Source organism: Pygocentrus nattereri, chromosome 20 (assembly GCF_015220715.1).
Source record: "Pygocentrus nattereri isolate fPygNat1 chromosome 20, fPygNat1.pri, whole genome shotgun sequence".
In the NCBI taxonomy this organism is placed as follows: Eukaryota; Metazoa; Chordata; class Actinopteri; order Characiformes; family Serrasalmidae; genus Pygocentrus; species Pygocentrus nattereri.
The window spans coordinates 11,907,839-11,930,274 of record NC_051230.1 but is presented as its reverse complement, the minus strand read 5'-3'; the positions used below and the strand labels follow the sequence as shown (position 1 = coordinate 11,930,274).

Genomic DNA, 22,436 nt, shown 5'->3' with positions numbered 1-22,436 from the left:
GCACCATGAGTAAATGCCCGGCCACCAGACGCTCGCTGGCGAGCCCCTCCCCCAGGCCTAGCTCCAGGGTGGGGCCCCGGTAACCCTGTTCCGGGCAGGGTACACAAGTCCTGTTTTTCTGTCTTCATAGGGGTTATTATGGATCACACTTTGTCTGACCTGTCACCTAGGACCAGTTTGCCATGGGAGACCCTACCAGGAGCTTTTGCTCCAGACAACATAGCTCCTAAGATCACTCAAGCACGCAAACCCCTCCACCACGATAAGGTGGTGATCCAAGGAGAGGTGGTAATTATGTACACATTTGATTTAAGTCAATTCAGTTGAAAAAATAGATGCACTGAAATAACGTGATTATTTCCACATGAATAAAATCTATTGCATCAACATGATGTTGTCTTGCAGTTTACTTACTTTTGCCAATAGCTTTAATATATTTTGTTCATGTGGAAATGAGGTACACATTTGAATCAAGTGAACTCAAAGCATTATTGTTTTTTTCAGTGGGCCAGTCTACGTGGTGACAGCATCCTACCGTCTGAGCAGCTAGTTATCCACATACCCATGCTGATTTTGATCTCTTTCTTCTTGGGTGCATTTCCATCAGTGGATACAGACTCTTTCTCCTTGTTTCTGTCTGCAGCTTCATTCTGTTTACCAGCGTTTACCGCCAGGGTTCCTTTCAGACCCATGATCACCAGCTGGGCAGCCTCATTCTCCACACGTGCATCCAGAGAGACCATCATCTTTCTGATAACCTCCACTCTGTGTTTTTGAGTCTCTGCCAGGCTGATCTGGGATCTGTTCAAATCAGCAGGGTTGCTGGCCTCAGAGAAACACTCTGTCTGCCCAGTTCTGTTGCAGCACACAATCAAACCAACAGTCTCAGATGTGCACTTGTGAGCTGTCAGTTTGTTAGGTACCTTATACCTACAGTTATTGATCATTTTGTCAGAAACACCTCCAAACTAGGTATACAGTTACTGCCTGTAGCCCAATTTCTGTAGCCCAAAATCTGTCATATTTTCAGTACAGGCTCCCTGGTAGTATCTGTAAAACACTATACTGATAGACAAATTAACTAAAATGTTCAGTGGGACAAAAGAAAATTTAGGGGCGGAGGAGTACTTTTGAAACAGTTTTCATTCAAAATGATGTGAAAGTGGTAGCTTTTTGTGTTTAATTTTAGCAACAGAGTGGATATTTAGTTTAGTTTTAGCAACAGAAGCTACCTCAGGTGAGCTAACAAGCTAATAAGAGCTCTGTTAGATGACAGGTCATCTTTTACACAAGGTTTTTTAGCAAACTTTCATGAAACAATACAAATGGATGGAAGATGGACAAGTGCGTTGTTTATCTTTACACAGTGGACCCAATTTTATACAATATACCTACTAGCCCACTTACGCAGTTTTCACAAAGATTCTGACATTCACCAATGTTTCCTTATATGAGATTAGTTCTTAGGTAAGAAGAGAATCTGTGCATGCTCAAGAGCACAAAGATGTGAACTTCTTCAATTTAACAGTCTGAAGTCTTGAACCTGACAAACTCATTCTCAACAACAAGTTTATGAAAATATTTAATGAGACACATTGTTTTTTTAAACTGTCTTATTAAAGTGTTTGTTAATCAGCATGGCTGGCCACCAGCTAAACCAGCAAATGTTATGCTTTAGATACTGGTCAGCAGAAATGGACATTATTAGGCTAATTAGCAGCAAAATCAGTATATGTTGTGTTTTGGATACAGGTACGCTTGTCAACCAGCATTGTCATGTTGGGTCACCAGATAAACCAGAAGCAGACTAGACCAGCATGGAATGCATGCTCATTCAGGCTTTTTTTTTCAGCAGGCACCTCAGAGCTGCTTGTTCAGTTAATAGTTAATAGTTTTTCTATTGAGCTGTGAGTTTGGTCTTTCACATAGATTAATCCCAAAATGTTTCAAATTCAGGAATGAAACTAACACCACACCAACCTCTAGATGGTCAGGATAGCATGTCAGGCAATATACATTCCCACCATTTCTTAGTCTAATAATTCAAACTAATTTACTGGAGTTTTGTTGAAGTTGCTCGCTCTCTTGACTGAGAAAGTAACATATAGAGACATAAATTTGCAAATCGCCGGTTTGTCAGACGCCCTCAAACGTTATCAGTGCTTAGCTGAGAACGATCCATTACACACATAAAATTTGGTCAGTGGTCCTATAACAGCCCCTTTCCATTAATGGATGGGACAGAGCGTGGCCAGTAACTGTAAACCTTCAAAGTGCATATGATGTACCTAATAAAATGACAAGTGATTGTAGGTACAAGGTAGGTGAAATGTAAAGTCAGTGTATGTTCAATCCAGCATGATTAATAGTTATAATTTTCCTCTATACCAGTCTATATAACAGTCTATGATTATGTGAGTAAATAGACAGACGGGAAAAACGAATAAGCTGTGCTTAAATCTAATGCTGGTGAATGCTGCCCTCCCCTGGTTATAAGAGCATGTTGTACATTCAGCTCACCCTGCATCACACTGGGCCCATCTAAGAGCCATGCTGCTGTTGGTAGCAGTTGGCTTACTCTCCAGGAGAACATTTCCACTCTTCCTTTCAGCAGTTGTGCTTTTCTAAAAAATAAAAAGTCATGAAAAATATGCATGTTGTGTTATTTACAGCAATCAAACCCATTTTTTCAAACAGAAAACAAGCCTATTGCACATATCGCACATTTATTGACCTCTTAAACTGCAAAGGTCTACACGTGGACCCACACATCAAGTCCTCACTCTCATAACTACAAAAATTACATATGAGTTTCACAGTAGTTACTGGAAATTATATAGTAGTTACTGAAAACTTTATAGTAAACAAATAATCCCAACATCAATACCTGAATCATAAGTTTACCGTTCAAGAATGTACAATATTTTTATTCAGACACTATTTTAACTGGCCTCACATAAATGCATATGTCATTACATACAGATGCATTCATTATCAATTTATCGTATGTGTAAATTCTATACACTATTCCTCTTGGAATTGTGAATAATTAGATGTTCTGGTATTTGTTGGATCAGTGTGCAGTTCACAACTCAGCACTTTGTTCTATCTATCCATTGGAAAACATCCACATCTTTGGGATGTTTGGGTCATGCTGAGAATTTGACATGTTTGGGTCACGCTTTGAAGTTCAAACTTTGCGGCAGATGAGTGGTTATTTTATCCTGATCACTCTGACAGCTGATTGAGTTGTGCGAACTGATGGCTATGACTTCCGAGACAGGAGGGCTACACAATACATAATGTGTAAATTATTATGGCCGTGTAGGCCTTTCAAAGACGGATATTGCAGAAGGCTGCAAATGAGCACACTAATGTGTTTTTAATGTACAGCTGAGCAATATCTATTGTCTATACCAGAATGCCAGTACTGATATCATGCAACAGTAGTGATTTTTAATTTCAGCTATATTAATACAATAATTCATGTAATTATACAAGAGCTCAGTTCAAGCTAAATTCTACTTTTTTTGTTTTAATTGTGCATAATTCAACAGTTAAGACATTCATGGTTTGTACATCAATACATATTGCATATTGCACTGCCACTTTGTTTACACATCCATAAATATTGGTGGTTAGTGGTATGCACAACTACATTTTTGTATGCTTGCCTGCCTGCCTGCTTGCCGCCTGCCCGCCCACCCATTATCACGTCATGTTATGTTCTATAGAAACATTCTCAGAATTGTCTGCATGTTTGAGGAGTTAGATGTTTTATAACACTTTTCAAATAGTTTCAAATGCAATTTTAAAAGAAATTCAGGGCGGAGAGGTACATGCAAGGCAAAATAGTCCCCAAAGAAAACTTTACCATTATAAACATTACATCTAAAAACACATGTTCACTATGATTTTGCATAGTAATCAAAATGGCTGTATTTGCACTGTTAGAGATCATGATGCCAGGTTCCTATCACTGCCACTGCAAAGAAAACAGTTTGTAAGTTTCTCTACGATGCACCACTTCACATCAAACCAGTCTGAATGACTCTGTTTACATCTCAGTGACAGAATTATGCAGAAATTTTGATTCAGATTGCTTCACTCAGATTGTTTTAAAAGAACAGTTAAAATGTCAGACATTCTTTTTCCATAGCTTTGGTTTAATAGCTTAAATATCATTTGATATTATGACATATTTGGAAAATTATGTGATATTGAATTTTATGAAGCACTATATAATAAAAAGAGTAATCATATTATGTAGCAATGTAGTCATGATATGCTGTTTTGTTTACAACATGCAGCCTTAATCTGCAGGCTTGAGTAAAATTTCATCCACTCAAATGTACAATAGGTTAAATCAGCTGCCAGAACATTAATTCCAGACACATCTGACCACTCACCACAGGCTCTTGTATCTGCTGTTTTCTGACCCTCTGGAGGGCTTCTTTCTGCTTCTTCAACACTTCATGCACACTCATTCTCCTCTTCTCCTTCTCGAGTTCTGCTTTTCTCTTCATCTGTCGTTCCTTCCTTCTCCTCTCGAGGGCCTGACGATGCATGTATTCATGCAGCTCCTGTGCATTTTGTTTCTGTCTTGTACTTTGTTCAGTAGGGCTTATGTTCTCTTTTCTTTGTAGAGACGATGGCTGAGTTGTGATGTGTTTAACATGGCTACCAGAGGAGTCTGTTGAGGCCTGACAGTTTCTGTTGGCCAGTGTGAAAGGTTTACTGGCAGGAGAGGATTTCCTACAGTGGCTTAAAAGATTCTTTTCAGTGGAATGATCAGAACTTTGTTTTGATTGATTCCGAACTTTCAGTTGTTCCTTCTGTTGAGTCTTCTTATGACCTGTGAAGTAAATGCACAGCTTGAGGACACACTGTAAATCAATTCAGCAAGTTAAAAGCCATTGACTGTGTGTTTGGTGTAGGGGTGGGCAACACGATATCAGTCTCATAATAAATACACATTTCAGAGTATACAGTCAAATGCAAAATTTGAACACGCAAGTCAACTTACACATCTTGCACAGAGAACAAACTCAAATCTGGCATTTTTCTGCAAACTGTAGTGTACTATTTGTGCATTTGTGTTGTGTTTAGTTTATCTTTTCCTCAGCATGTTAAATTCAGCAATCTCATCTATTTATTTATTGAAAATCTGCTGAACATGTCATTTGTCCAAGGGCACCCAAATCGTTGCATATGCCTGTATCTTTGGTATCTTCAGTATGTATAAAACACTGAACATTTGCAAGTATGATACAAAGACAGATTTAGGACAACTCACTAAATAAGCATAGTAACTGGATGTCAGTCAATTATGTCAGTAAATAAATTTGTTTGGGGGGAGTGGTGGATGTTTACCCAATTTTCTCCCAAATTTAGTCATGTCTAATTCTACCTGTTAGCTATGTCACACGATGCTACTAAGCTGAATAAATTAAGGCTCTTATGTGTTTCCTCAAAGACATTTGAAGCGCTCCAATTGCAAAATCATTGGATAGCTCAACATGCCTGGAGGAGGACAATAACTGCCAAGTCTGTTGTTAGCTAAGAGACGCCCACTTTGGCTACCATGATGGATAATGGGGGAGAAGAAGGACCATCCCCATCCTACTGACCTAGAGAGAGAAAACCCAATTATGTTGTTTTAGATTCCCAGAAACAAGAGGTGGACGAAGTACACAAATCATGTACTTGAGTTAAAGTAGAGATACCCAAGGTAAAATATTACTCCAGTAAAAGTAGAAGTCCTTACTCTAGACCTCAACTTGAGTAAAAGTACAAAAGTATTTGCCTTCAAATGTACTTAAGTATCGAAAGTAAAAGTACTAAAAGATTAATTATGGCTCTGGTGTCCTGTTATCATTTTTGTAACAAGACTCGTTTCATGAACTCAGTTTAGGTGAAAATCCTCCAGTGTCTCTCTTGATAAACCAGTCTTTTAATAGAACGTCATTAATTAGTGATGCTGACGTCTATTAAAATGATCATAAGCACAAAACACTGAAGGCGAACAGTTTCCATCAGGGAGAACCGAATGGCTCTGAAATCACTTTTTACACACAAGCAAAGTTTCAGTTTAAGATTACTTTGTAATTTAGTTACAAGTTGAATAAAAACTTGCTTTAAACTCAGGATCACAAACAATAAATTTTTCCTTGAATACTATATTGAATATTACTATATTGATCTGTTGGTCTCTGTTCATAAACATAAACTAACCGAAACTAATTTACTATAAAATGAAAGTGTTTGTATGAATTCAGAAAAAAAGAAACATGTCAGTCACGACTGCATATTTGTACATAATTCTATATTGTGGTCTATTTACGCAAAGTTAGGTTAGTTCATCATTTAGGTAGACATTTGTGCTCCCAAATTTTTGCACTGCTACACTGATGTTGAACCTTGTGCTGCACTGGGTCTGTATGATGCTTTGTGGTTATTTTGTTTTGACATGTTACATTTTTATACACACAAGAACCAAAAGGAACGACAGATTTCTTAAAATGTAGTGGAGTAAAAAGTAAGATATTTGACTTTGAAATGTAGTGAAGTGAAAGTAAAAAGTCACCCAAAATGGAAATACTTAAGTAAAGTACAGATACATGAAAAAACTACTTAAGTACAGTAACGAATTACATTTACTTAGTTACTGTCCACCACTGCCAAGACACAGATGCCTGTGGCCTCGCTCCTCTTGTTCTGTCTTGGATATTTTTTTCAAAGGTTGGAGCATTTTTTTCTGTTTCAATTTCTTCACAGTCCTAAATATTGTGATAGAAATTGTTTATTTAAGAGAATCATGATTATCTTCCACGTTGCCCACCATTGCTTTGGTCCATGATCTGTTCATATGATTTCACTGTAAGAGCACTGTACCCTTGGTATTGTCCTTCTGAGTCTCTGAGGCACTAATGGTCTGGGGGTCCAAAACTTCCTTCACAAGCTTCTGCGCTTCTCTCCAAGCGGATATGTAAGTAGAATGTGCTTCTTCTTTTGTGTTTTCATTGGGATGAAAATAGAAAGTTTTGTCAAAAAGTTAGTTATACATTTCTTGCACAAGATGCCAAGCAGGATATGCTGGTGATAAGCCAGTAAGATAAACCTTTTATTCAATTTTGAGGCAGGAAACATCCCATTAAGTCATTTCTTACTGTTCCTGAGAGCAGCACCTTTGGAGTCTGGTTTCAAGTGGCTGGCTGTGCTTGCGGAAGGGCTTAGATAGGCTTTCCTTACACACAATCCCATTACTCCAGCTGTACCTGGTACTATTCTTGCCCCTGGCCAAAGAAATTTTATTACACTATATTACAGTATAACTTAATTTAACAGAGTCTCACACGGTTCAATCTCCTTTTTGTGTCATCCCAGTGCTTCTATATCTATTTTATACAGGCCTGGCTAATGTCATTGCTCATTTGGAATAATGCACAGAGACAGTACAGACCTTTGCTGGTCACCCTGCAGACTTTCCTGACGACATGGCATTGATGCATCAACTCAGTGACAGGTCTTCCAGATATCCTCTCAAGCTTCTGCTGCTGAATCTTTGCTCTTAAACTTTCTAAGGCCTTAGACTTTGGGGAACCCTTTTTCAGAAGCTCCATACGGTGGACCATTGTAGGTGAGCTGGGGGACAAATCCCCACCTAGTGGAGAAACTGGAAAGTGGAGAGAAGTGGCTTCTGATACATCTCGTCTCAAGCCTTTTGGTGGAGGTTCATGTTCGGGTTTAAGTTCTGTAGGATTTTTTAAAAGTGTGGTATCTACTAGGAAAGTGCTGGATGAATGGGTTTTAACAGGTTTCCTCACGAACAACATATTCCTGTGTTTAAAAACAATGGTTAATTGGTCAAATATCCAAATACTGACAGAACTCGTGATCTTTCAGGATGTGTTAGAAGAAATAAACTAAAAGCTTACCTGGAACAGACCCTTGAATCATCCATGTTAGTACTTTGAGTCACTATGTAAGTTAATTTGATGCTGTCCTCATTGATGACCTGAAAACATTTGGAAACAATTGAGCTTTCCTGTGTTTCCCACATATTGGACGATACTTGTTCAGCCAGAGAAGTATATTTAATCAGAGTTTAACAAAGAGAAAACATTTAATATTGTTATGAACAAACAAGGACATAAAGTGTCATCCCTGTGTTCATTTCCATGTCCTAAATCTTCACTGGTCCATGAGGTGCTTAACATATAAAAATAAAAGCCTGGGAACGTGTAACATTCACTTATTTGATGGCTTATTTGAATATGCAAATAAGTAAACGCTTGTTATGGTGAGTTCATATATAATGTCCATATATTTAAATAACCTCCCCCAACCCCACCCACAGTGCTCCCACAGAGTCCAATGTGTACATTGTTCACACATAAATTTAATATTTTACACACAACACAATTAATTTGCCTTTCAATTTACTTACTTTTGCAATAAATGTGTTGTTTTAAAATGTATTTTTAATTTTTCAAGTAATTTAAATGCATTTGAATCACATAAATTAAACATATTACTTCAAAAGGTGTTCTAGGCCACAACATGACCTGTAATAAGTGTTTACACCAAGTTATACATGCGCACGAGGCATTATATAAATATGGCTTCAATTCAAGTAAGTCAACCCCAAGTTTCCTCTGCAGTCTCTGAAACTGAGATTATATGAAATAACAGCAAAGGGAAAGGTGGATTAAAGCTGTATATATACAAGCTTATGCTCATGAGCTGTGACACATCATAAATCGAAAAAGAAAAAATAAATCCCTCTAAATCCCTCAGCTGTGTAGCCTGATACATGGCTTTGGTCTAAACCTATAAAATGGGTTTGGTGTTCGGTTGTGCATTTTTCCAGTTGACAAGTTATGCCAGTTTTCCCAGTTCCCATTCATTTGCCTATCAGCAGAGTCACAGATGGCTCATTATTTGTAACTCCTATGGGCAGACCAGTTTTTCTGCTTCTAAGAGTTTTCAGTTTTGCCATCTTTACTGCTTTCTGACTTCAAGTATGCAGACACTTGCTCTTCTGAAATTAAGGGTATTAATAGGGAGTTACTGTTCTGAGAAGACTTTAAACTAGATGTTGGAACACTGCTGTGAGGATTTGATTGCATCCAGCCACAAGAGCATTAGTGAGGGCATATACTGATGTTGGATGATTAGTTCTGGATCATAAATACAGCTATATCTCATCCCATAGGTATTGGACAGAGCTCTGTTGATATAGAGGACACAGTCCCACTGTTCCACAGGCCAATGCTTGGGCTTTATACCCCTCTAACTGATGCTTGCCATCAGGCATAGGCTCCAGAATGTCCCATTTTATTGGCAATGTTTTTCTATGGAGATTATACAAGATATACAATTGTGTCAGCAATGAGTTCACTTTATTTCCCAGGAAAACCAGACAGCATTTATTTGAATAGACAGATAGAGGTGTCTGGATACTTTTGGATATCTACTGCCATTCAAAAGTTTGCAATTACCTGCCATATGAACAACTTTCTTATTTAATATGCAATTATACCTCACAGTCATGTACAAAAGTTTGGGTGCACCTGGTTGATGAACTAAACCTATGTTTAGTTGATTTTCTAAGTGAAAATATGAAGACATCCTAGAACAAGCTTCTGCCTATTTTAAGGCATAGTTACTCTTTATTTGCTGAATTTAATGTACTGAGAAAAAATGAAATGTAAAATGTAACCTGTGCAAAAGTTGTGGCACCTGTTATCTTTTATTTGTTTCCCCAACATGTTAAACTCAGCAGATAAATAGAAGTTGTGTGCTACAATTTGCTGACAAGTGCCATATTTATGTTTCCTCTGTGTAGAAGATGAGTTAATGTATTTTCAGTTAGAACATCAACAAAATATATCATTTGAATGGGGTGTTCAAACCTTTGCAAAAAACTGTATGAGGCTCAAATTTTACAAACAATTTATCAAAATATATTTTTAGATTATTTTTTTTTCGATCCAAGTTATCTGCTTTGAGATTTCATCTACACTTTTGAAATACAGTTGTGATCAAATTTATTCAACCCCCAATGCTGTGAAGGGTTTTATGGTATTCAGTGCACATTTGTAATTGCGTTCATAATTAAATCTTACAAGGACTTGTTAAAGAACTAAATGCAACTAAAATAGCATCAATTGTTTTTGTCATAAAGTATTAAATGGCCTTTTTGTGATTTCTTCATTGACACAATTATTCAACCCCTTTACGACTACCACTCTTAAGAACAGAGGTTCATTCCAGTGTATTAAAACCACCTGTGGATGTCAACGAGCAGCAATCAAGCATAATAAGCACCAATTAGGCAAATTTAAAAGGACTGTGATACTCAGCTCCTTCTAGACATCTACTGGTGTGTTTACAAGCATGGTGAAGGCAAGAGAATGGTCCCAGAACACACGAGAAGAGGTTATTTCTCATCACAAGAATGCCAATGGATATAAGATGTTGTTAAATATTCCAAGAGACACTATCGGAAGTATCATTCGCAAGTTCAATTTAAAGGGCACAGTGGAAACGCTACCTGGTCGAGGCAGAAAGAAGATCCTGACCGCGACTGCTGTGCGCTACCTGAAGCGTAATGTGGAGTGAAAAATCCCCGCATGACTGCTAAGGAACTGAAAAAAGACCTGTCAGACGTGGGCACCAAAGTTTCAGCTCAGACAATAAGGCGCGCACTGCATAACGAAGACCTCCATGTCAGAACTCCCAGGCGCACCCCCTTGCTGAATAAGAATAAGAAAAGTCGACTGCAGTATGCCAAAAGTCATGTGGACAAGCCACAAAAGTTTTGGGACAGTGTACTGTGGTCAGATGAAACTAAATTAGAACTGTTTGGGCCAATGGACCAGCGCTATGTTTGGAGGAGGAAGAACCAGGCTTATGAACAAAAGAACACCTTGCCTACTGTGAAGCATGGGGGGTCAATTATGCTTTGGGGCTGTTTTGCTTCTAATGGTACAGGAAAGCTTCAACGTGTGCAGGGTACCATGAATTCCCTTCAGTACCAGGAGATCTTGGAGGAAAATGTGATGGCGTCAGTCACAAACCTGCGGCTTGGGAGACGTTGGACCTTCTAACAGGACAATGATCCGAAGCACACATCCAAGTCCACTAGAACATGGTTGAAGATCAAAGGCTGGAACATTCTAGAGTGGCCATCGCAGTCACCAGACTTAAATCCAATTGAGAACCTCTGGTGGGACCTAAAGAAGGCAGTTGCAGCGTGCAAGCCTAAGAATGTGACTGAACTGGAGGCTTTTGCCCATGAAGAATGGGCTAAGATACCCATAGGTCGCTGCAAGACACTTGTGTCAAGCTGTGTTTCATGCTTGAAAGATGTCATAACTGGAAAAGGATGTTGTACTAAGTACTAAAAAATAATGTCACTAGGGGGTTGAATAAAACTGATAATGATGTGAGCACAGAAAAGACATTTGTGGTTATTTCATCATAAATGTTATGTTATATTTGTCTAATTTATAAGTGCCTCTTTGATATAAATGTAAATAAGATGACTGAAATGATCAAAATCAATGTCAAACTGGCCAAAACACTTTATTTCAGTGGGGGTTGAATAAATTTTATCACAACTGTATGATAAAATGTGAACATTTATTTTATTATACCTTCATTATACAGCTTCCTCAGTCACTTTATAATCTTCTACAGCTCTGTTCAACTTTCTAGACAAATCTAACCTCTCTTAATCTTTATTTACACCAGTGCCCTAATAACTGTCTGACTTGCTCACTAGGATAATTTTATACTAACAGTTTGTTTTATATAATTGAAAACAATGACTTCAAACTAGTAGGTAGGTAAGTAGATAGATAGACTAGGCAGATAGATAGATAAATAGATAGATAGATAAATAGATAGATAGATAGATAGATAGATAGATAGATAGATAGATAGATAGATAGATAGATAGATAGATAGATAGATAGATAGAAACATACCTTTCAGGCAACCAAAGCGTTGATGTTTTAAAAAGTGAACAAATATATAAACCTCAAAAACAGTGTTGACCTTGCTGCCTACGTTGCTTCAGTAAATGGTGATCTGGTGAAAATTCACAACTCACCAGCACTGGTTTTGTTGACGTGCTCAATCTCCTAGTAACACTGAGGGCTCAACAAGTCCAACTGTCTAACAAACAGACTGTAGCTCAGGTCAGTTCAGTTCAGGCTAGCACACTATAGATTCAGACTCTTATCTCAGCAGTGAGTTTATCACCATATACATTAGAATAAAGATCATTAATAATAATTCAAATAAACATAAAAACACAATATAATGAAGCACTGATTGATCATACCAGGAGTTGATTTTTAACTACAGTATATTTATATATATATATATATATATATATATATATATATATATATATATATATATATATATATATATATTATATATAAACCATTATTAATTCATATTCTATTAATTTTGTTTATTCAAATATTAACACTTTTCTCAGCAAATAAACACACTACACAAAACCATTTTGAAAATGCATCTTGGGTGTCTAAGACTTTCACGCAGTACTGTGTGTATATATATATATATATATATATATATATATATATATATATTTTTTTTTTTACTACATTTTGTCTTGTTCCAAACATGACTGGGATGTTTTTATGTTTACCTCATGTCAAAAAATGGAAAGCGTTTTCATATTTAAATGTGTGATCTTACTTTTTACTTCTGTTAAAATGAGTAATCCTAACAAGAAAACAGGAGTTATGTTCCAAGTACTTCTCCTAAGCATTCCATAGTGAAGAGTAGAATGGTCTAAAAATAACATGCTGTCATGCTGATTTCACCCCCATTCACAATCCCAAAGCTAGTTTGAGCCTAGGCCTCCACTGTGTGCTTTAACCTTGTTCATAAAAACAACATCAAATTGACATGCCTACATGAAGCATCTTTTAAATAAACAAATGACATAAGTGTACAGGCATATGAGGTCTAGAAGTCAAGGCCATCGGATTTCTGGAAAGCCTGCAAGTGCACCCAGGTGCAGACGCCCTGTTTGCTACCAGGCCATGTGCTTCAACAAGTGTGGCTGTGTTCTGGCAGCAGCAGGGTTTCCTCCCGTTTCACAGACCGCCCATTGAGAGAGTGAGAGAGCACAGAATCTAGCAGTGTACAGCAGTAAAGAGAGCTTCATTCATTACCCACCACATCACTATGTATACGCTTAGTTTACCCTTTGTTAATGTACTATAAGAAGTACAGATGCATATCCTTTAAAGCAACAGTTCTGTAAAAACAATCACATCCACAGTTTTCCCTCATCCTAAATATTCAATAGGTTCAGACACGTTTGATGTCAAAAATTGGCTTTAGTTTTGCATTACAGCTTCTTGTCAATGTGCCATTTCACATCAAACCACTATGAATGACTTTTTTTATATCTCAACTACTAAATTATGCAGACATTTTGAAACAACTCTGAATCTTTCCCGCTCACTACTGTGGTTTCTGTCTATGTATTGTTGGAACTAAATGGAACTGTGTGATAATATAGCAAGTGCTCCAATATAAAAGTCTGACATCCTATAGAAAATTCCTCTGGTATTAAAAGTAGTTGTAGTAATAACCATCCTCACAATTTTTAAATATTGTGTACTGTGAAGACACTCGCCCACCCATAAATGCTACCTCCTCCGATACAAGATGACAGTGCAGCCCATTTGGCCAGATCCTTTACAGTTTCATAAGCTGAGTGACACCTGAATAAAAACATGGCCATGTAAAGTTAACAACGGCAGATGCTTTTCCTTGCAGTCAGATCACTTACTAAGTGGAGTGCTGAACAGAGCTTTGCTGTGCTTGTTGATAAGGGGTAAGAGTGAAGGCTTCGCTCGCTTTGATGAATCATCTGAAGGCACCGGAAAGCTCAGAGGGGATCAGTGAGAGTACAGATTCAGACACTTGTTTAGAACAGTGCTTCATTGCAGGAGATCAGGCAGGAAAGAAAAAAGAAAAAAAAGAGAAAAGGGAGCATCCAGTTTCATATTTATATATGTATCTCCGACAACATATTGATTTGCTGTAGCTGAGTTACAACAGCTATTAAGGACTGTAAAACTGAGTGACAAAAAATGGAAAATACATAGTATTTATTTATTTAACTGTGTTACATCACCTTTCCTTTTAACATCACTTAACCCTTAACATTCCAGGCTTATTACATACCAAGGCCTATTATTCAGTAACTACTGGGACTTCAGTGCAAACTAATGGAGCTTTTCTTAGGTTATAGCTAATAGTGTATTAAACTTGGCTTTGTAAGAGATTAACAATTGTACATGGCTTTAGATCTTTTGATGATAGTAAGCACTGTACAGGATGAAATACCTAATAGCCTTGCAATCACTTGCTGGAGAAAACGGATCCTAAACTGGCACCTTGACCCTGTTACGGTTGGCTTCTCTGTCTCCTCCATGTGCTTTTTGTTTACTTTTTATCATCCACGTGCTTCTTTGTTTTGAGTCTAAGTCCTGCCCCCTTGTTGTTTGACTCCACCGCTGATCATTGCCACCTGTTATCCGCCTGTCCCTCGTTATCCTTGTTTTGTATTTAAGCCCTGTATTTGCCCCTTGTGTTTGTTGGTCTTTGTTTGCTGGATGTTTTGTTTATTTGATGTTTGACTTTCTAGTCTTTGATTGCATCCTGTGTTCTGTTCGTCATGTCTGTCCCACAATCTCACCGTGTTGGCTGTATGAACCTGGACTGTTATTACTATGACCCTGGATTTGCCCAAAATAAAACTCGCCTATCTCCGCATATGCGTCCGCCTCATTGCTCCATGTTACAGACCCATCCTTGCTCATAAATAACTAGGCCCTTCCTGTGCATCCTTTATACCTAAGAACAATCACTTTAGATGCTTTTAGTCTTAAATTAGCCCTGTCCCAGCCTTTTTAAAATGAGGATGTGCTTATAAAAAAAAACATTTAAGTTGATAAAGTAAAACATTACATATATTGTCACTGCTTTTGGCTTTTATCTTCAATTCGCAATCTGTCCCATTTTTTCTGGTTTGTAAATCCAAATCTGTTTTTCTTAGCGTAGTCAAACAAAACAATCAAACAAGAAGATAGTCCTCTTCTGCTCCATTAAGCAGACAGTGGTGCATGTCCATGCATCAATTGCACTGTGGCCATTAAGTCCGGTCACATGCACATAGACACAAGTGCATCTGGTCCACAGTGCAGTGGTATATGATGGCTGCAGAGATGGAGAGGTGAGAAACAGCTGTAGGAGTAAGTGCAGCAGAGCTGGACGGACAGTGGTGGGTCTGAGACAAGCACAAATTGAGTATTGAATCTTGCAGTGGCAGCTGGCTGCTGGCTGGCATGCAGAGAGCTGGACTGGGGGGAATCCCGCAAGAGAGTGGGGGCAGGAGAGAGAGAGAGAGAGAGAGAGACAGAAAGAGAGAGAGAGAGAGAGAGAGAGAGAGAGAGAGAGAGAGAGAGAGAGAGAGAGAGAGAGAGAGAGAGAGAGAAAGTGCTCTATTCCTCCCTCGGGCATTCTGATCGCACTGGCATTCATCCATTCAGAGCAGGCAGGGCCCCAGGCTACACTGTGCTGCTTTGGTTTCCCTGGATTCAATCGTTATTGCAAGCCACCCCCCCCCACCACATCACCCCCCTAGCCCACCCCCTGCCCCATTCTTGCAGCAACGACTCATGTTTTCATTGATCACAGCAGTGGAAGAAGATGAAATGGAAGTCTCGGCCTTAGCACAATTGAGATGCATCTGTTATGATTGTGGTCAGAATAGGAAAACCAGCTGATCCTCTGAGAAGTGATGAATAGAACGTGGCAATGCAGGAATTCCAGTCAGAGTGGTCCATATCTGTGTGCACCTGTGTGTGTGTGTGCACTTCTGGTTGTGCCTATTTGTGTGTGTGTGTGACTGCACAGGAGCGAGATTTGGGAGCCGATTTCCAGTTCCTATAGCAACCGTGATGTAAGCCGAGAGGGGCAACTGCACCCCGTCGCCCCCCGCCTCTCCCCCTCTACCCCCTCCCCCCTTTTCTCTCCCTTTCTCTTCCTCTCTCCCCCTCTAAAAGAGACACAAGCCCACTCACAGGAAAGGCTGGGTGAGGTAGAATGGGAAGTGCACCACGTTTTGCTGGATTATAAAGCATTTATTCGTTTTTCCTTTCTCGCACTGCGGAAGAAGATTAGCAAGCTGGAAACCTCTGGTCAATAACAAAACACGGGCAAGAAAGGTGTGTGTGTGTGTGCGCAATGTCTACCTAGGAATTCAGTTCAGTTCACTGATTGGGCTGCAGCTTCTGAGGCTATTCTGGGCTGAACGCAGCCCAGTGCAGCCCTTGCTTCTGCAAACCTCTAAAGTTTATATTTTCATAAAAAGGAAGTTTGTATATATTCTGTAAGTGGAAACATTATTAGTCTTATATTTTTGTGTTTGACCTTTGTTTTTGAAACTTTATTAATTATTCTGGTCACATTAACAAAATTAAGTGTGCTGTTTTGTAAGTAAATGCAAGCTGGTATAAAATCTGCTTTCATTTTTAATTGTTTCACTTGTTCAAAGTTTGTCAGACTTTTTTTCGTGCATCTTGCCAACTCTAACTAGGTTATTCTCTCTGACCTAGTTTTGGTGTTAGCGGTGTGAACAACTTTTCAGGCCTTTGACTGAATAACTAAGAGGAATCTCATTGTCTATGTACGAATCTTTGTACTAGCTCTGTTGAAAGATACTATAACATTATCCTGAATGTAGGTATGATTTAGTATAATAAAGTGCTTGTACAGTCTTACTAATGACACTGGCACAGCTTTACTAACAAATATTCTCTCCTTTAGAGAAGTATATTTCCAGGGTATTTAAAGAAAATAAAACTTTGTCAACATCAGCATGTCAGTAGATGGTTTTTATGTTTTAATCTGAACCTATTGTGTGAATGTCAAATTCATCCAATAAAACTTCATTACATGTTCATGTTTATGTATCATTCCGTTATTCCAATCCATTGAATGTAGTATTTGGCCATTTGGTAGCTCATCAACTGAGAAATAAGGCCTTTGACACAAATGTTAACCTGAAAACATGCTGTAGTTTAATACAGGAGCTACTGTAACACAAGGTTCCATTAGAGGTAATAGATACTCTCCTTGATTCACTAGGCCAGTATATGGAAATTTTAGCAGGTGCGTACTGCACACTGAAGCAATGGACTCGTTCTCTATAGCCATTTTGCGACTAAACGGCAATGCCAATGGTGGTTCACCACCAATTTTGTCTATATGCTGGCTTAATCTGGGTCTAGGGATCAGAACCAATGTCTTTAGAAACTTCAGCAGGTGCATACTGCACACTGAGGCAGTGGAACGATTCATCAGGCAGTGTCTAAATCTTATCTGGAACTAAACTGCAATGCCAATGGTGTTTCATCATTACAATATGATTTAGTTTAGGTTTTGTCTGGTCTAGGAATCTGGCCCAATGTGTGAACAGTACATCTCTTACTTTTCTTTTGATTTGCTAGGATACAGTGTTTTTCCTTATACTGTAGAAAACCCCAGCCCAATTAGTTCCACTAAGACCCACAGTCCTTTCTAGTTCTCACTTTACTTACCATATTCTTTCTCTCTAAAGCCAGAGCCAGGGCTCTTCTAATGAGGACTGCCTCATTGCGGGCCTCTGCGAGTCTACAAGAGGCCGTATGGCGGACCGGCGTGGTCAGCACACTCCACAGCACAACGGCCAACCGCGAGAGGCCTTGCCTGGAGCCCAGTCACCTGGGCGTCAGTCTCCACTGCTCTCTGGAGCCACCTCCCTCATCTCCCTCACACAGACAGAAGAGCTATTTGACCTGATAGCCAGCTCACAGAGCCGCAGGCTGGACGACCAGCGGGCCAGTATAGGAGATCGACTGGGCATCACGATAACCCAGAACAATGTTGGCCATCTTTGTGAAGCCTGCAATCCACAGGAGCCTAGTGATGAATTCTTCAATATGCTCATAAAATATCAGGTAATGTCAAATGGCCTGAGTATTATACAGGGTGATTCAAAAAGATTTCACTTATAAATCATTACAAAATAATGACGTTACCGGTTTAAGTGAGCATAAAATTTATTATGTAATTTTACAACTGCTCAATATGAACCTCCTCCAGCTGATCGGACAACATCAACGTGATAGTCAAATTCATCCCATACTCAGTTGAGCATGTCAGATGTCACTGTACTCATGCCTCTTTCAGAGCGATTTTGTAGATCATCCAGTGTTGTGGAACAAATAATGAATGCTCTGACCTGTTGGAGGTTCATTGCTGATGAAAATCACACGGCACAGTTATGACTGATTCACTTTTATTGAAGTGGAGAACGCAAAACGCTTTCTGCTCAGTGGTCGCCATCTCCTTGCAGACTGAAGGGAGCCATTTTCTGGTAACAGTCAACAACTCTATTACCACCTCTTTCAATTTGCAAGTGATTGGTTCCTAGACGCCTCACCATTGTAAAAATATGGCGCATTGAAATCAGATGAATCTTGTTGAATCATCTTGTATTATAATCAACAGATCATACAGTACAATGCACAGTTCAGAGGCCAACCTATTCAATTTCCAGTCAAAATAGCTATTACGTACATGCTGTTTATACATAGATATTACTAAAAAAAAGATAAGATAATAAAAAGATAAGCCACTTGCAAAAGGAAGAGGAAAGTCAAAATTTCCAAAACTAAAGTTCAAAGATATAGATAAAATCTAACTCCTAACAACTGTATAACAAGACCATGTAGGCCACTAAATCTGTTGCCATTAGATATACAGTACTTAAAGAATTAAGGGAGAGAGTAGAAAATTAAGCTCCACTCTTGCTTCAGACTCCACCCTTCCACTGTGGGAAGACAAGTGGGCATCAGCAATGTGGAATAAGGTTTTATTGACTGATGAGTCTAAATTGGATCACGAGAGCCAGAAAATACAAGCAACTACTAAGACTAAGCTTTGGAGGTCTTTACAAGAAACATGGGGAAATATTCTTGCTGATTTCTTCAAAGTTGCAGAGGCTTCTGTGTAATATTCTGTTTTTTCCTGGCACTCAAAAAATAATAATAACTTGTACTTAATGGCCATTTTGACTGGAAATCAAATAAGGGTGGTCTCTGACAGTATTGTACATTATACCCATGTAGTCTTTTTACATAATTTTTTATTGAACCCATTGTGGTCTGTTTTCATAACTAAAGCTGCACAATATGACAGCAATCTAATATATTTGCAATGCTAATCTTTCACCCATATCATGCAGCCCTACTCACAACACTCATTTTCCTCATAACTTAGTTTAGAAGGTCTTCTGGGTGGGAAAGGAAAGCAATTGAGTGAAAAATGTCTTACCTAAAAATGGAATGAGGAATTGAATCTCTTCTTCAATTTATTCCACTGTACTTCTTCCTCCAGTCCACCAGGATTAATGACCAGAGGTGCTCCCTGCCTCCAGCTCCAGATCCGGATGAAGACTTTTTCAGTCTCATTCAGAGAGTGCAGGCTAAACGTATGGATGAACAGCGAGTCTCATTTCATCTGGATGAGAAGGATGACACAGACTCTGAGCCCAAGTCCAAGCCTTCTGAAGAAGACTCCAGTTAGAGACTGCTGCTGCACTTCACTGCCCTCATTAAGCACTGACAACATCCTGGAGCACATTTCTGAGAGAGAAACATTGCAGTTGTTGCTGGAATTGGTAGACCTCTTGGCTACTTGCCTCAGCTTTGCTGCATAAAGTCTAGACCATTCTTTCCCAACTGTGGTCCTCTGGTGCTCCCGCACTGCATATTTTGACTCCACCTCATGTATGCTTGGGATGATTTGATGATATCATCACAATACCACAGCAGAATTATTCTGTGGTGGTTTGAAACAAATCACAAGTCAGACTCAAAAGATACAAATATCAAATCTTGGAATTTTTGCTAAAAGCGCCGAAGTGCACAACAAATGAGTCTGAGATTAATAGAATGCATAAAAGAGACACAAGTAGCTAGTTTTTGCACAGTTGTTTTGCACCGCCAAATTAGCAATGTAGATGACTAGGGATGTGCATTCAGATTAATTTTGATATTTGACTATCCCCAAGAGGTAGTGACCGGATATTTCATTAACCACAAGGAAGAAGAAGAAAAAGGAATTATAGCACATTAATATGTCATAGATCTTACTTATAATACACAAACAGGGTCGGTGCATTGGAGGTAGCAGGCTAAAGCATTTGGTAACATGAAGGAATACTTAGCAGAAAACAGCAGAAAACAAACATAGCTAAGGGAGATCTTTTGGTCACTGTGGGTCAAAATGCTAATATTTTCATGTAAGACAAGTCTTGAATAATGCTTCAGATAAACTAACGAGCCAATGCCAACCCTGGAGCTAACCAGCACAGCCTTAGACTTGTGAGCTCCTACACAAGACACTTTTCTTCTCAGTGAATGATGTGCCAGCATATTAGTTTGTTGAGGTACACTGAGAACAGAGAAATGTATTTGTCTCTTCTGTTAATGCTAGCTGGAGTAGTTAGCCTAGGTACTGACTTATCCATCACACCTTTACTGTCAAGGGGAATCAGACATCACAAACAGGGTATCAGTGAGGCTTGCTGAGCTAGCTGAGCACTTTCAGGTGATGTTGGGGAGGGGTGGGAAAGGGAGATGAAAGCTATTATTGATGAATATTATGCTTTCTTGCGCAGTGACATTTCAGATTACAGGAAAGCAATAATTTGTCTTTTAAAATATATAATGGATCACAATTCAAGGACATGAATCAATGCGACCAAGGACATGAATTTACAAGGTACAAAAAGTCCATTTTAATTTCAGGTCAGCTTTATATAGTATACTCGTGTTTTATAGAAGTAAAGTATGACGTAATTTAACTTACATACTTGAATGAAAAAGATGAGTAAAACTATCCCATCAGTTAGAACTTAGTGGCGCTTTGAATCGCTGGCCTGTATATTTCTATATATTTTTTCTGATTTTTTCATATATATTGGCACCTCAAAAGATTAACTGAGTACTAGAGATCTCATCCTTATAGACTACAGATTTTTCACACTGAGCATGTTCTCTAACACGAATGATAGTTTTGTGTACCAGGATATTAAAATAAAATTCCGCCAATTATTAAAAATTAATATTGCCCAACTCCACCCTCATGTTCTAAAGCATTCATCTTCTTGAGGTTAATACAGGTGCATTCGAGCAAGTTAAACACTCCAATATATAGCAGGGGCACTTGAGGACCACAGCAGGAAAACTGGCCTAGACTGATATGTTAGGACAAAAGACGGAGTTGAGGGAGACTTTAATGTCTGAGGGAACAGAGCAATTCATCTGTTCTTCTGCCAACAGTTGCACTGTGAACGTGTTTGTTCAAATTCCAAGTCAACAGCACTATGGAAAATTATTAACATATTGATGATTTTTTTAAGGGTAATGGAACTAACTGCTGTCACACAAAACAACCTAGATCAGTGTCACAACAGCTGTCGCTCATAATTTGCAAGCAGATATGTTTACGTTTAAGTGGAAAAAAAATGTTACAAAACGCACTGAATATGAAGCTGTTGATTCCTGGCAGATGGGATGTGTTGTATTTGATATATGGCATGGGACACCTCTGGTTTCAATAGGCTGATTCTTTAGATAAGTAAGAAAAATAAAACAAACTAATAAAAACAACTAAAGAAGGTATACTCCCAGCTGACCTGATTAGCACAGGCTGGAACAGTGATTTTCAGTAAAGTTTAAATAAAGTTTTTGCATACATTTTTGCTTAGTAAAACATATCAATAGATTATTCTTTTAAATCACTATATAACCTTTTTTAAGTTTCAATGAATAAAATGAGTGTTTTTAGTATGGCTGTTCATTATTTTCTCTAAAAAAAGACACAAGATTGCATAATCACAGCCTAACTCATAAATGTTCAATAACTTATCACATTTGGCCAGAGCAGCTGGTATGGTTTTCACACGCTTACTCATAGTAGACTGAGCCAGGTTCATGACTCTCTTTTCCATCAGCATGAGTGCAAACAGCAAGTGTTGATTATAGGCATCACCCTCAGGTTATCAGAGTCATCATGCAAACACACACACACACACACACACACACAGTTTGGTTTGTACTCCTGTCTTTGTTGCTATATATATATATATATATATATATATATATATATATATATAGCAACAAAGACAGGAGTACAAACCAAACCTCAGGGTCACGGAGGGGAGGGGCTAGAGCCTATCCCAGCTGTCACAGCTATATATATATATATATATATATATATATATATATATATATATATGTATATATATATACATACACACA

General features: G+C 38.5%; 2 protein-coding genes across 2 annotated transcripts; one reads left to right on the top strand and one right to left on the bottom strand.

Moving 5' to 3' along the window:
• Positions 1-496: 496 nt before the first annotated feature.
• On the bottom strand, positions 497-12,097 carry LOC108423561. Its single transcript, XM_017690955.2, has 8 exons — positions 11,997-12,097; positions 7,938-8,017; positions 7,463-7,839; positions 7,170-7,295; positions 6,895-7,008; positions 4,410-4,855; positions 2,521-2,624; positions 497-855 (listed from the first exon to the last, which is right to left on the bottom strand). Exons 2-8 carry the CDS (start codon positions 7,961-7,963, stop codon positions 501-503), a joined length of 1,548 nt encoding a protein of 515 aa, XP_017546444.2. The 5' UTR covers positions 7,964-8,017; positions 11,997-12,097; the 3' UTR covers positions 497-500.
• A 4,034-nt stretch (positions 12,098-16,131) lies between these two features.
• gpsm1a (G protein signaling modulator 1a) lies at positions 16,132-22,167 on the top strand. The gene is made up of 3 exons (XM_017690994.2): positions 16,132-16,292; positions 17,687-18,065; positions 19,507-22,167. The coding sequence occupies exons 2-3, from the start codon at positions 17,754-17,756 to the stop codon at positions 19,693-19,695; spliced, it is 501 nt and encodes a 166-aa protein (XP_017546483.1). The 5' UTR covers positions 16,132-16,292; positions 17,687-17,753; the 3' UTR covers positions 19,696-22,167.
• Positions 22,168-22,436: the final 269 nt, after the last annotated feature.